The sequence below is a fragment of the Tachysurus vachellii genome, chromosome 19, assembly GCF_030014155.1.
Source record: "Tachysurus vachellii isolate PV-2020 chromosome 19, HZAU_Pvac_v1, whole genome shotgun sequence".
NCBI lineage: Eukaryota > Metazoa > Chordata > Actinopteri > Siluriformes > Bagridae > Tachysurus > Tachysurus vachellii.
The window spans coordinates 3,300,807-3,313,929 of record NC_083478.1 but is presented as its reverse complement, the minus strand read 5'-3'; the positions used below and the strand labels follow the sequence as shown (position 1 = coordinate 3,313,929).

The 13,123-nt window shown below is 40.4% G+C and overlaps 1 protein-coding gene across 4 annotated transcripts; it reads left to right on the top strand.

Annotated features, from left to right (window-relative positions):
• The first annotated feature begins 644 nt into the window (after positions 1-644).
• ap4b1 (adaptor related protein complex 4 subunit beta 1) lies at positions 645-11,165 on the top strand. 4 transcript variants are annotated; one of them, XM_060893938.1, is made up of 11 exons: positions 645-780; positions 1,441-1,560; positions 1,766-1,990; positions 2,078-2,208; positions 2,755-2,902; positions 4,060-4,556; positions 5,482-5,565; positions 7,026-7,129; positions 8,699-8,906; positions 10,095-10,394; positions 10,654-11,165. In XM_060893938.1, exons 2-11 carry the CDS (start codon positions 1,448-1,450, stop codon positions 11,076-11,078), a joined length of 2,235 nt encoding a protein of 744 aa, XP_060749921.1. In that variant the 5' UTR covers positions 645-780; positions 1,441-1,447; the 3' UTR covers positions 11,079-11,165. The 4 variants fall into 4 exon arrangements, with proteins under 4 accessions (XP_060749921.1, XP_060749920.1, XP_060749919.1 ...); XM_060893937.1 differs by lacking the exon at positions 645-780 and having other exon boundaries at positions 1,384-1,560; positions 10,657-11,165; XM_060893936.1 differs by lacking the exon at positions 645-780 and having other exon boundaries at positions 1,384-1,560.
• Positions 11,166-13,123: the final 1,958 nt, after the last annotated feature.

Below are 13,123 nucleotides of genomic sequence, written 5' to 3'. Positions count from 1 at the left end.
AGAATAGAATAGAATGTATTATAATCTAATCTAATCTAATATAATATAATGTAATGTATTATATTATATTATATTAGATATTAGATTAGATATTTTATTATATTGTTATATTATATTATATTATATTAGACATATTATATTATAGATATTAGATTAGATATAATATAATATAATATAATATCTAGTATAATCTAATGTAATCTAATATGTAATCTTGTATAATATAATATAATATAATATAATATAATATAATATAATGTAATGTAATATAATGAATAAAAATAATAAAGCCTTCTTATTATTGTTATTTATCTTCTATAATCAAGCTGCTGAAATATTATCAACATTTGTTAATAATTTGTTTGTGAAAGCCATTTTGGTCTTTATTTATTTATTTATTTATTTACTTGTTTGTTTGTTTATTTGGAGACTGGTCGTATTTGCACAACCTCTTACAGGTTGTGAAGATGAAAAATATATATATTTTTCTTTGTGGTGCCATTTCTTTATTTTAACTGGCGAGGTTTGTCTTCACTTGTCCAGTTAAATGAAATCATCACCTTTATCGACTCCATCATTAAACGTTGGTGGGCGTGGTCGCTGAAGTAAAGGCTTTTATTTTGAATTGCAATCAAACCGGAAGACTTGTTCCTATTTCCTGCTTCATGCCGTAGACCGTCTCTACATAAACAAAATGTATCCAGAGATTTAATGTCTGTTTACCACCAAAAATATTCATATATTCATATATATTTTTATCAGGATTAAGCAAATAATCAGGTAAGTTATTGTTTAACTCTGTGATTAAAGGCTAACATGACAAAATAGTCATAATTTTATGCTAGTTGTTGTTAGCCGACGTCATGATGTATCCTGTATCCTTTGGACATCCTGCACGACTTCCGGTTGGTGTTCACAATCTAATAAGTCTAATAAAAAACAAACAACAGTTCTTATGACAATCAAATTAATCTCCTTTAGCGTTGCAACTAACAAATGAAGCATGTTTTCTACCAATAAGCATCTGCACACTGTACCATGACATTCGTTTTTACATTCATTACAATAGACATATGAAATATTAATAAATAAGGAATCAAATGCTGATTATTTTCTTACACAGCATATCAAGCAGTATTTTATTCCTTTATGTATCAGTTTGAATATAATTAGGTTTAAGGAATCATTCTTTTTGTCTATATATAATTATGTTTATTATTTGTGGATCTTCCATGACAGACGTTATCGCTTATGTTACAGCAGCTACAAACAGTATGTCCTAGAATGAATTAGTTTTTAGTGCTAATAATAAATACAATTTAAAATTAATTTAGAAATATGTTTCCATCCGGTCGTGCGTGTGTGTGTGAGAAATCTTGCAATGATCTCTCTGTGTCTTGGATGGTTGGTCATGTCCAGCTGCTTCCTGTTTGCTTTCAGTGAGAAGATGCCGTATTTCGGGTGTGAGGAGATGGTGAAGGACCTAAAGAAGGCTCTGTCCAATCCAAATGTACAAGCAGACCGACTCCGCTACAGAAATTACATCACGCGGGTCATCAGGTCAGTGCTGTGGTAACAAGAAGGTCACCCTGCATGACACACACACACACACACACACACACATAACACAAGTTACATATGTGATTTTATTAAATGAACATTTGCAGAAAAGTGTTGAACCCGTATGATTATTTTATCCAGCTTGTTGTCTATATATAATGTTTAATAAAAATGGCTGTGTGTGTGCTGTGTATTTCATTTGCAGGTGTATGACTGAGGGCGTGGACGTGTCGAGCGTGTTTATGGAGATGGTGAAGGCGAGCGCGACGGTGGACGTGGTGCAGAAGAAGCTGGTGTTTCTCTACATGGTGACGTTTGCTGGAGTGAAACCTGACATGGCTCTGTTAGCAATCAACACGCTGAGGAAGGACTGTGACAATCCCAACCCGATGATCCGTGGCCTGGCGCTCCGCAACATGTGCAACCTCAGGTACGGATGTCAAGGAATCAGCGCATCGTGATGGCGTGATTGGTGTGTTGGTTTATTATATATTTTTCTAGTTCTCTTTGTTTGCAGGATGCCTGGAATAATCGAGTACATTCATCAGCCTGTCATGAATGCTCTGCGGGATAAATCGTCCTACGTGAGGAGAGTGGCTGTGTTAGGATGCGCCAAAATTCACAGCCTCCAACCCAAAGCAGAGATCGGTACTGAAGTGAAGACATAGTGTACAAAAAGTCAGAGTGCATGACTGTTACAGCTCGTCTCTCTCAGCTCGTCTCTCTCCTCTCTCCTGTACTGAAGAATGTCACACATCTGCTGGGTTGCCAGTGAAAAATGTGATCTATTTTAAAGGAGAGATATTTACATTCCTTCACAATACACCGCAAAGTGGAATATAAAAATAATAATTTACTATACAGACGAATTTGACTTGTTTCCAGGACAACAGCAAGCAAAAGCACTGTGTGTGAGATATTACAGAAGGACACTAATGTTTGATATGAGACATTTGTAATAAAACATGGATAATTATTTTCACAATACTATGGATTATTTAGAATTGCCGATTACAGTACAGCCACAAGGGGGCGACAAAGTCTCATTAACGCCAATAAACATGACAACTGAAAAAATTAAAGAAAGTACTAAAAAAAAAGAGCTGTTCAAAAACACACACTTATCTTTCTTTCTTTCTTTCTTTCTTTCTTTCTTTCTTGTTTGTGGTGATGTTGATGTTGTTTTTGCTGCAGATAGTGGCATGGTGAATGAGCTGTACTCTCTGCTGAGAGACCCTGACCCTGTAGTGATGGTAAACTGTCTGCGTGCTCTAGAGGAGATTTTACATCAGGAAGGAGGTGTCGTCATCAACAAACCTATCGCACATCACCTCCTCAACAGGTCTGATTTCTACACAGCTCACCTGTCTGTGTGGGATTTTTCTTTTTGAACAGCATCAGCTGAGATGAATCAGGATGTTAGTTAGTATCTGTCAGTTTTAATGAAGAAGGCGTGGCCTCTGTGCCTGTCAGTCTCAACGAAAAGGCATGAGATGAATCAGGATGTTAGTATCTGTCAGTCTCAAAGAAAAGGCGTGGCCTCTGTGCCTGTCAGTCTCAATGAAGAAGGCATGGCCTCTGTCCTGTCAGTCTCAATGAAGAAGGCGTGGCCTCTGTCCTGACAGTTTCAATGAAAAGGCGTGGCCTCTGTCCTGTCAGTCTCAATGAAGAAGGCGTGGTCTCTGTCCTGTCAGTCTCAATGAAGAAGGCGTGGCCTCTGTCCTGTCAGTCTCAATGAAGAAGGCATGGCCTCTGTCCTGTCAGTCTCAATGAAGAAGGCATGGCCTCTGTCCTGTCAGTCTCAATGAAGAAGGCGTGGCCTCTGTCCTGACAGTTTCAATGAAAAGGCGTGGCCTCTGTGCCTGTCAGTCTCAATGAAAAGGTGTGGCTTCTGTGCCTGTCAGTCTCAATGAAGAAGGCATGGCCTCTGTCCTGTCAGTCTCAATGAAGAAGGCGTGGCCTCTGTCCTGACAGTTTCAATGAAAAGGCGTGGCCTCTGTCCTGTCAGTCTCAATGAAGAAGGCGTGGTCTCTGTCCTGTCAGTCTCAATGAAGAAGGCGTGGCCTCTGTCCTGTCAGTCTCAATGAAGAAGGCATGGCCTCTGTCCTGTCAGTCTCAATGAAGAAGGCATGGCCTCTGTCCTGTCAGTCTCAATGAAGAAGGCATGGCCTCTGTGCCTGTCAGTCTCAATGAAAAGGTGTGGCTTCTGTGCCTGTCAGTCTCAATGAAGAAGGCGTGGCCGCTGTGCCTGTCAGTCTCAATGAAGAAGGCGTGGCCGCTGTGCCTGTCAGTCTCAATGAAGAAGGCGTGGCCGCTGTGCCTGTCAGTCTCAATGAAGAAGGCGTGGCCGCTGTGCCTGTCAGTCTCAATGAAGAAGGGGTGGTCTCTGTTTTATATCTAACTTTTGCACATCAGCTTGTTCATGTATTGAGCATCATATTGTCTCAGATGAAGTTTGTAAACATTATTTATCTCTAATAATTGTGTCTTCCATTCTAGGCTGAAGGATTTGGACAGCTGGTCTCAGAGTGAAGTTCTAACGTTCCTCCTGCGTTATCGTCCCCGTAACGACGACGAGCTCTTCGACATCCTCAGCCTGATCGATACCTTCCTGCTCAGTGCTCAGCCCCCTGTCATGGCTGCCACACTCCGCCTTTTCCTGCATCTGGCCGCCGCCCATCCTACGGTGCAGGTGGATGCCCTCATGCGTGCTCGCGGCCCCCTGCTGGCCGCCTGCGGTGCTGCAGCGCGGGAAATGCGTTTTACTGCTCTCTGCCACGTGCAGCAGGTTCTCCGCAGTCAGCCAACTGCGTACGGCAGCCATTACAAACGCTTCTTCTGCGCCTTCTCCGAACCGACGTACGTCAAACTACGCAAAATGGAGATTCTAGTGGAGCTGGTGAACGATGAGAACGTCGCACTTATCCTGGAGGAACTGAATAGTTACTGCACTGACGTGTCTACTGAACTGGCACAGGCTGCCATTAAAGCCATAGGTAACACTCTGAGTCTGTGTTTACATATGCACATATACTTTATTGTGTTCATCTTGTGTAATTATGTATTTTTATAAAACATTTGTGTTCCTTTACATTTTTTGGAATGACTTTAAAATTCTATTTGAGTGCATTCGAAGTGTTCGCTCTGTCATCAGAGGAAGCATGCTGCGTGTATTCATGTGTATTCATCGATTCACGATCATGAATACGAGTTTCCCGCTAGGAAATAACCGCCCTGACAACCAGGAAACTCAGATCATTTTGGTACCAGAGTTTCCGAGACTTCCAAAACAAAAGAAAAGGAAAAAAGAAATTCGTCCATGTTTAGCGTTCTTTCCGACGACAAATCACGTGAACACGACACGCTCGTAATTACCAGTACAGAAAGAAATTCAGCTTTCTAAGTAACATGAAGTATTTTCACAGCTGATTGCTTCATAATGATGCAATTTGCCTTCAAGGCTGAATATTAAGAAATCTGTTTTTTTTTGTTTTTTTTACAGCTGGATTTTCTCAAAGCTAGATTTGACATCTTGTAGTCTGTAAAAAAGCCACTTCTTGGAGGTTAATTTGAATGTGTGTGAGAGTGAGAGATGGAAGATTTTACTAGGTTTGCCACAGTGACACAACAGCTGTGTTTTTGTTTGTAAATTTGCCTATTCGTGAAACCTTGCATAGTTTAGGAAAACTTGTCGAAAACTTTCAACAATTCTTTTATGTACTGTTTGCAATTAAACTTTTACTCGTATCTACCATGTGACGTGTTCGTCTGTATGGGGGATACGGAGGTGATGGTCCGTGATTTTGAATCGGAGTAAAACATCACTGAATGAATAAAGATAAGATCAGATAGACGCAGTGAGAAATAGGCCTTGCCTAATGAACATGACCGACTGATTCAAACACATGTCTTGCTGTGAAGGTCGTATCGGGAGAACGTACACCGAGAAGTGTTTGGAGATTCTGACAGGATTGTTGGTACTAAAGCAAGAACATATCACTTCTGGTAAGAGACACACACACACACACACACACGCCTCACTAAAACCTTTTACTGTTTAATTTCATGTTTTATTCGGTAGGTGCCAATATTATTATTTCAGTATCGTAATCAATGCCTATGATTTTATTGGGTTTTTTTTGTTTGTTTGTTTGTTTGTTTGTTTGTTTGTTTTTTTTTTTTTAAAAAAACAACCCTTTCCCAGTAGTATAATAAAGACGCTGGAATCTGACTGTTGTCGTCTAGTAAAACATCAGCAGAGAGGAACCGTCTGTAAACAAGGCCGAGTTTAGCCAATCACGTGACGGCAGACGTAACCCAAGGCTTTTCCTTTGCGTCTAAACTTTCTAGAACATTCCAATTTACATTCTCAGACTTTTCACTTTTCTTGTTCATTTTGAAGGGTTTTTTTTTTCGGATAATTCTACATTCGTGTGTCCTGGATTTTATGTGAAAGGATAAAAAAAAAACAAAAACAACAACTAAACTTTAAAAACAGGGAAAGGATCCTTCATACGTCCGTGGACACGTTTCAGCCCTTCACAGCTCACTATAACTTCATTTTAGCTCGAAATATATCTGTTAAAACGAACAGTACTTTAAAACATATTATTTTTGCATTATCACTTGAACCAGTATAGCGTCTACCAGCACCGATCGACTAACACGTTAAGGTCCGAACAGCCGAGTCCTACCTCTTTCTGAAACACTTAAATTAACACTTCTTTAATAAAAATAAATAAATAATCCTGTGCAGAGTTTTAGGTTGATGGTATCCTAAATCTGTAACCTAGTTTTAACGAATGGTAATCTATTTGTTGACGGAGACTTCAAAGCACTTTTGTACGTGGTTTTAAGGACGTCTGCCGTAAATGTAAATGTAATGTAAATCTTGTACTTAAAGCTCATTTTTTGTCACAGATTATAAAACTTTACTTTCGAACACGTTTATATATTTATCCCAAAGATTCCCAAAGAGAGTTTATCAGTTTTCAGCTTGATAGTAATAATAGTTAATTAGATTTTCTCATGGAATTAGCATGAATGCTAGCTGTTTGCTACAGAGATTATCATTTATTTATTTATTTGTTTATTTTTTGAACGGTTAAATGTATGTTTTCTTACATTCAGTATTTAATCATGACGTAATAATAAAAATTAAGATTTAAAATATTAAAATAATTAAATATATATATATTTTTAATGTTATTAAATCCATCCCTTTTTATATAAAGTATAAATTAGGCCTAACTTATCCCGCAGCTATTTTGAATTCTCAAATCTGATTGGTCAGAAGGTGCTGATTAAGTTTCTTGAACTTTGATTGTAGCTCCATCACATCCATCAAGGTTTATATTCATAAGTTATCGTTTCTATGGAAACAGCTCATTGTTATGGACTTGTACAATAGACACTCTCTATATATATATTTTTGTAAAATACTGTGTGTGTGTGTGTGTGTGTAGCTGTCTTACAGACGTACAGAGACCTGGCATGGTTTTGTCCCCAATGCACTGCAGCTGTGTGTCGTGCCGTCGAGGGGTATGATGACCTCCCTCAGGATGATGAGGTAGAGAAACACAGTACACGCTTCATTGTGTTGTTTTTCAGCCCTTTGTGTGTGTGTGTGTGTGTGTGTGTGTGTGTGTGTGTGTGTCTCCTGAACTTGCATTACCTGGGCTGTATAAACTGCTTTGCGTATATATTTGCATGCTGAATTTTTCTTGGACAAGTGTGGATGTTGTGTACACTGAGACGTGTGGATGTTGTGTACACTGGGACGTGTGGATGTTGTGTACACTGGGACGTGTGGATGTTGTGTACACTGGGACGTGTGGATGCTGTGTACACTGGGACGTGTGGATGCTGTGTACACTGGGACGTGTGGATGTTGTGTACACTGGGACGTGTGGATGTTGTGTACACTGGGACGTGTGGATGTTGTGTGTGACTGGGACGTGTGGATGTTGTGTACACTGGGACGTGTGGATGTTGTGTACACTGGGACGTGTGGATGTTGTGTGTACACTGGGACGTGTGGATGTTGTGTGTGACTGGGACGTGCGGATGTTGTGTACACTGGGACGTGTGGATGCTGTGTACACTGGGACGTGTGGATGCTGTGTACACTGGGACGTGTGGATGCTGTGTACACTGGGACGTGTGGATGTTGTGTACACTGGGACGTGTGGATGTTGTGTACACTGGGACGTGTGGATGTTGTGTACACTGGGACGTGTGGATGTTGTGTACACTGGGACGTGTGGATGTTGTGTGTACACTGGGACGTGTGGATGTTGTGTGTGACTGGGACGTGTGGACGTTGTGTGACTGGGACGTGTGGACGTTGTGTACACTGGGACGTGTGGACGTTGTGTAGACTGGGACGTTTTTCTTTCTTTTTTTCTTATTCAGAGTTGAATGGAAAAGGTATCGGATGGGTGTTAGACGAGTGGTTAATGGGTATCAGGTGAACACGAGGTGTGTCAGGTGTATGTTTTAGATGGGTGTGGGATGGGTTAGATGAGCTGTAGACAAAATTTGATGAACGCTGAATAAACATTAGACAGATATTAGATGAGCTTTGGACGAACATTAGACGAATGCTGGATGAACATTAGATGAGCATGTAAATGTTATACAGACATTTGGCAAATGTTGGGTGAATTTTAGATGGAGGTTAGATAAGCGTTGCAGGAACGTTAGACGGTCTTTAGTTGAATTTTGGATGGATGTTAGACGATCGTTGGATGAACGTTAGACGGACGTTAGATGAGCGTCAGATGTGTCTTAGATGAACGACAGACAACATTAGATAAACACCGATTGATTTATTAGACATACATTAGATGAGTGTTGGACAGACGTTAGATGAGCATTAGGTGAACGTTATACAGACGTTCTGTAAATGTTGGGTGAATTTTAGATAAGTGTTGCATTAATCATTAAATATTAGTTGCATTTTGGATGAAGCAAGATGTTCGACAATTGTTGGATGAAATTTAGACGGATATTCGACGAATGTAGGAGGAACGTTAGATGGACGTTAAAATGAGGGATCGAGTAAACATTGCTGCCATGACCTTGTTGTTCTTCCCTTTATAAAATGGACTATATATTTCTCTTTCCTGCTCCTCAGGGAAAACAGGCTCTGTTATGGTTACTCGGAGTGCACGGCGAGCAGATCAGTAACGCCCCCTATGTGCTGGAGGGCTTCATAGATGGAATAAAGATGGAGGTTTCCTCAGCAGTAAAGATGGAATTACTCACAGCATCGCAGAAATTGTTTCTGTCTCGGCCAGCAGAGACTCAGGACATGCTGGGTCGTCTCTTACACTACTGCATCGGTACGTAAGTTGTAGACCCTGGTCTGAAGTTTGTTGCTATTACTTTTCTAAGCGGTCCGAGTACCGGTACTTCCGGTACCGGGTCTCAAAGTGGCCTTTTTTCCCATAGACTCCCATTATAAACTTTGGAGGTTTATAACTCGGCAAGCTTTTGAAATATCTACACCAAACTCGGCCAGCTCCTTTAGGGTGATACTCTGAACAAAGGTTTAAATTGGTGTACCGACTGGTCTTTCGGTTGAGCCGCAGCCCCACCCCAATATATGCAAAATCAAAAAACTTTTTACAACATGGACATGTGACATATCAAAACACTCAGAACAATGAGGGGAACTTCCTCACAGGTATTCTGATGACGTGACGTCACGTGAAAAAACAATAATTAGCTCAACATGGACATGTGACATATCAAAACACTCAGCCCAATATGGGGAACTTCCTCAAAAGTATTAGGATGACGTCACATGCTCGTCTCCACTTACCTCCAAATGTTTTGGCACCCTAGCTTTCTGTCTACTTGCTTCCAAAAGTAACACTGACCTTTATGTCCACTCGCTTCCAAAAAGCACCGGCATTTGCAAATACTTCCATCGTCAAAGCCAACATCAAAGTTTGTTGCGACAAACTTTACAAATCTAGTTTGTCTTTGTTATTACACACAAGCTCACAGTTTACATAAGCGACACACACACACACACACTCATACCTGTAAGCTGTGCAGATGTGGCAGGATTTGTTTAAGTTGCTTAAGGACATGTAGATTAGAGGGAGCAGGGCAGATTAAATAAAGACAACTATGAAGGAAATACAAGAAAAATGTTAAGTAAGTTGATTATGAGTTTAATGGTGTTTTGGAAGAAGCTTTTTTGCAGTCCGGCTTTAAACGAGTGTTATGTGGACGTTAGATAAACGTTAGATGAGTGTTGGATTAAAATGACATGAATTTTAGATGCGTGTTAAATAGAAATATCAGAATTGACAATAATACTTTACCCAGAAGGCATTGCTGTGCTCTAAAACAATTTCCTTTTGAAAACTGAGATGTATCTCTCTCTCTCAGGGGATGCAGCCTCACTCAGGGCTGCCTGGAGCTCTCAAGATAAATTGAACTGTGGTCTTGTAAAAGTAGGTGAATATTTACACGGATCAGAGTGTCATCTGAAATTTCCAATTGTGTTTGTTCCACAGAGGAGGACAGTGATATGTGTGTGCGGGATCGAGCTCTGCTGTACTACAGACTCCTGCAGTGTGGCATGAACGAAACCCGCAAGGTTCTCCTGGGACCTAAATCGGACCCGTCCATGACTATCATTACTGGACGAACCGAGGAACCGGTCAATCACTGGGCTTCCAGTTTTAACACATTGGATCCTCTTGTAGGAGCCGAGAGCCGTGCGCAGGACGTTCCTGCTGAGATCTCAGACGTAGGCGGTGAAATCAGAATAAGTGATCCGAATCAGGACTTTCAGAATGGAACCCTGGGTGAAGGTATGCTGGATGTGCTTTATATTTGAGATTATTTTAGTACTGCAAGGTGAAAAGTGTTTCCTTATTATTGCTTCATGCTTAGAAGAAACATCTGAGTTTTAATACAGTATGATTATGGAACTTATTAGCACTGTGCTAATCTTTTCTACAATATTTTTTGTTAAGTAGCTTGCAAGCTAGATCATATGATATACTGAAGTACGGCGGCGATGTCCTACGGTTATGTTCTGAAGCTACTTTCCGTTCCTGTCCATGTTAGCAGGTGACAACGAAGGCACACCTGTTGCCTCAGAAGAACCAATGCTATCTCTGAGCCCTCTGGTATCCCATGATGCTTTTGAAAAGCTGTGGATGGAGCTGCAGGTGGTGCATCGTCAGTGTCTGGGCGTCTCTCGTCCCACCGTCTCACCTGACACACTAAACTCCGCCTTCCAGCTGGTGAAAATCCAGATCTTGGCATATAGCCAGAGCGACGCTCGTCCCTGGAAGCTCTACATGTACAGCTGGAGCGGTGGCACCGTGATCCTCGCCGAGCTCCTGCAGGAAGGAGTTGAAGAGCAACATCGCCACGGCAACCTCTCGCTGTCCATCAAACAACACCCCGAGGAGCGGGAAGCCGTCAAAAGCTTCGTGTCTGTGGTCTTAAACGTCCTGCGCACTCTGAGTTCTGCAAACTCAAACTGACTCTTCATGATGGTTTCACCTTTAAAGCATCTGATCGTTTATTTGATCCTCAATGACCTTTTTATTAATAAATTAATTTTATCTATACTGATGTGTGTTTTATTGACTTTACTTTTAATTAAAGTAGCCTGGTGTTTTTGACAAAGGAAGACAAAAATACGGGGAGATAGAGAGGGTAAGACAGACAGATGGAAAGATACGAAAACCTAAACTAATGCTGGCCAATAGAAAGATGGGTGGATGGATAAATGGAAAGATCACAGTGATGGATAGAAAGATGGACAGAACTAAGCTGATAGATAAATAGAAAGGCAGGCAGAGACATAGATAGATAGATAGATAGATAGATAGATTTAAACAGTTTTAAAATGGATGCAAAATACAAACAAATGGGAACAGACGTGTGTGTGTCTGTGTTTGTTTGTGTGTGTGTGTGTGTGTGTGTGTGTTTGCATAGAGAGATATTTACACAGTGTAAAGATTCATGATAGCATGGGACATTGTAGTCCGGGGTTACTTACTCATTTATAGCCAGTTCATAGAGGGAGGATGGGAGAGTGTAATCATCAACAGTAGAACCATTAGAAACATTATTATTATTATTATTAATATTATTATTTAGTACCAGATTCTGAGCAGTTTGAAAGCTGACAATAGAACATCAATGGACTTAGCTTTAGCAGTTTAATTCATTAAGGCAGCTACTGCACAGTGTACGTCGTGTTCATTCGAAATGTTTGAATCAGTATCTACTAATTACTGCAATACTGCTGTAAGTGAAATATGCTTTAATCTTGATAAAACTTTAGCTTGACTTGCAAGATGACGTTAATGTTTAAACCGGAGCTGATTGTTCTGAGCTTTTATCAAGGCCCGGCCTGCAATTAGCTCACAGCAAGCTGTGATGTCATTGGAGAAACGTTACCTTTTACCTTTACACAGCTTCACAAGAGTGAGAAGAGTAACCGTGATATTGTGTTTCGGATATGTTTTCATATCTACTACAAACGTTTCATTGTAATCGATAATTAAAATGCAAGTTGGCATGCAGCTCAAATACAAACCTGCTTTACTTTCACTTGTTTGCTTTTCTGTCCTTTTTGCTGATTGCAGTATGTCACTGATCTCACCCCCTATTCTTACTGATGCAGTAGTAGATATCTGATAGCAGGTCCTCAGAGTAGAGTAAACACTCCTGTTACCATGGCGACCATAACAGAGATCATTAGAGGTCAGCGAAGTGGTACAAGTATAGATAAACATATGAAAGCTTTTCAACCAATCAGACTGTGTGTTTGAGACAGACTCTACATGCTTTACAGGAAACTTTTAGGATTGTGGCAGCTTTCTGTGTCATTTTAGCTACAGGGCTGTCAAGTGTCACACATTGAGAGTGACAGTCACACATTTTGTCATGCCCTCCTGCCACACATTGTATTTCTCACGCAGAAAAACGGTTCTCTATGGAACCGGGCAGGAATCAAGCACGTCTCCCCTGGAGTTCTTAGTCGAGCCTGACACTTATCAGCCAATCAAAAAAAGAGGTTACACAATAGCCAATCAGAAAATAGTACTATTGTATCTGGGTAAGATTTAACGCAACAACAAATGAAAAAAAACATATTCATTAGAGAAGGTGTTTTCGATGGTCGGTTTGAACAAAACCTCAAAACGAAACAGCTTGTCTCTGGACGGGACATTGTCCTCAATCATGACCCTAAAAATGTCTGGGCTCGTGCTGAACTGTTTTAAATGGGAGCAACATTACAAATGATAAAGGAGTCCAAAAAGGCAACAAACCTAGCCCTGTAGCTAGGTGCCAAGTTTTCATACCCTGTCATCCTTCATTCATGAAATAAAAGTCATAACATTCCAACATACAGAGTTTAGTACATGTACTTGTCCAAAACCTGTTCTATTGCTCATGATCTCAAAAAAGGGCATGGAGACAGAATTAACTTGTTTATCAAGCAGTGTTTAGTGATCATAAAGATGACCCAGCTGCTCTGTCTGTTATCCAACATTCATTCATTCATTCATTCATT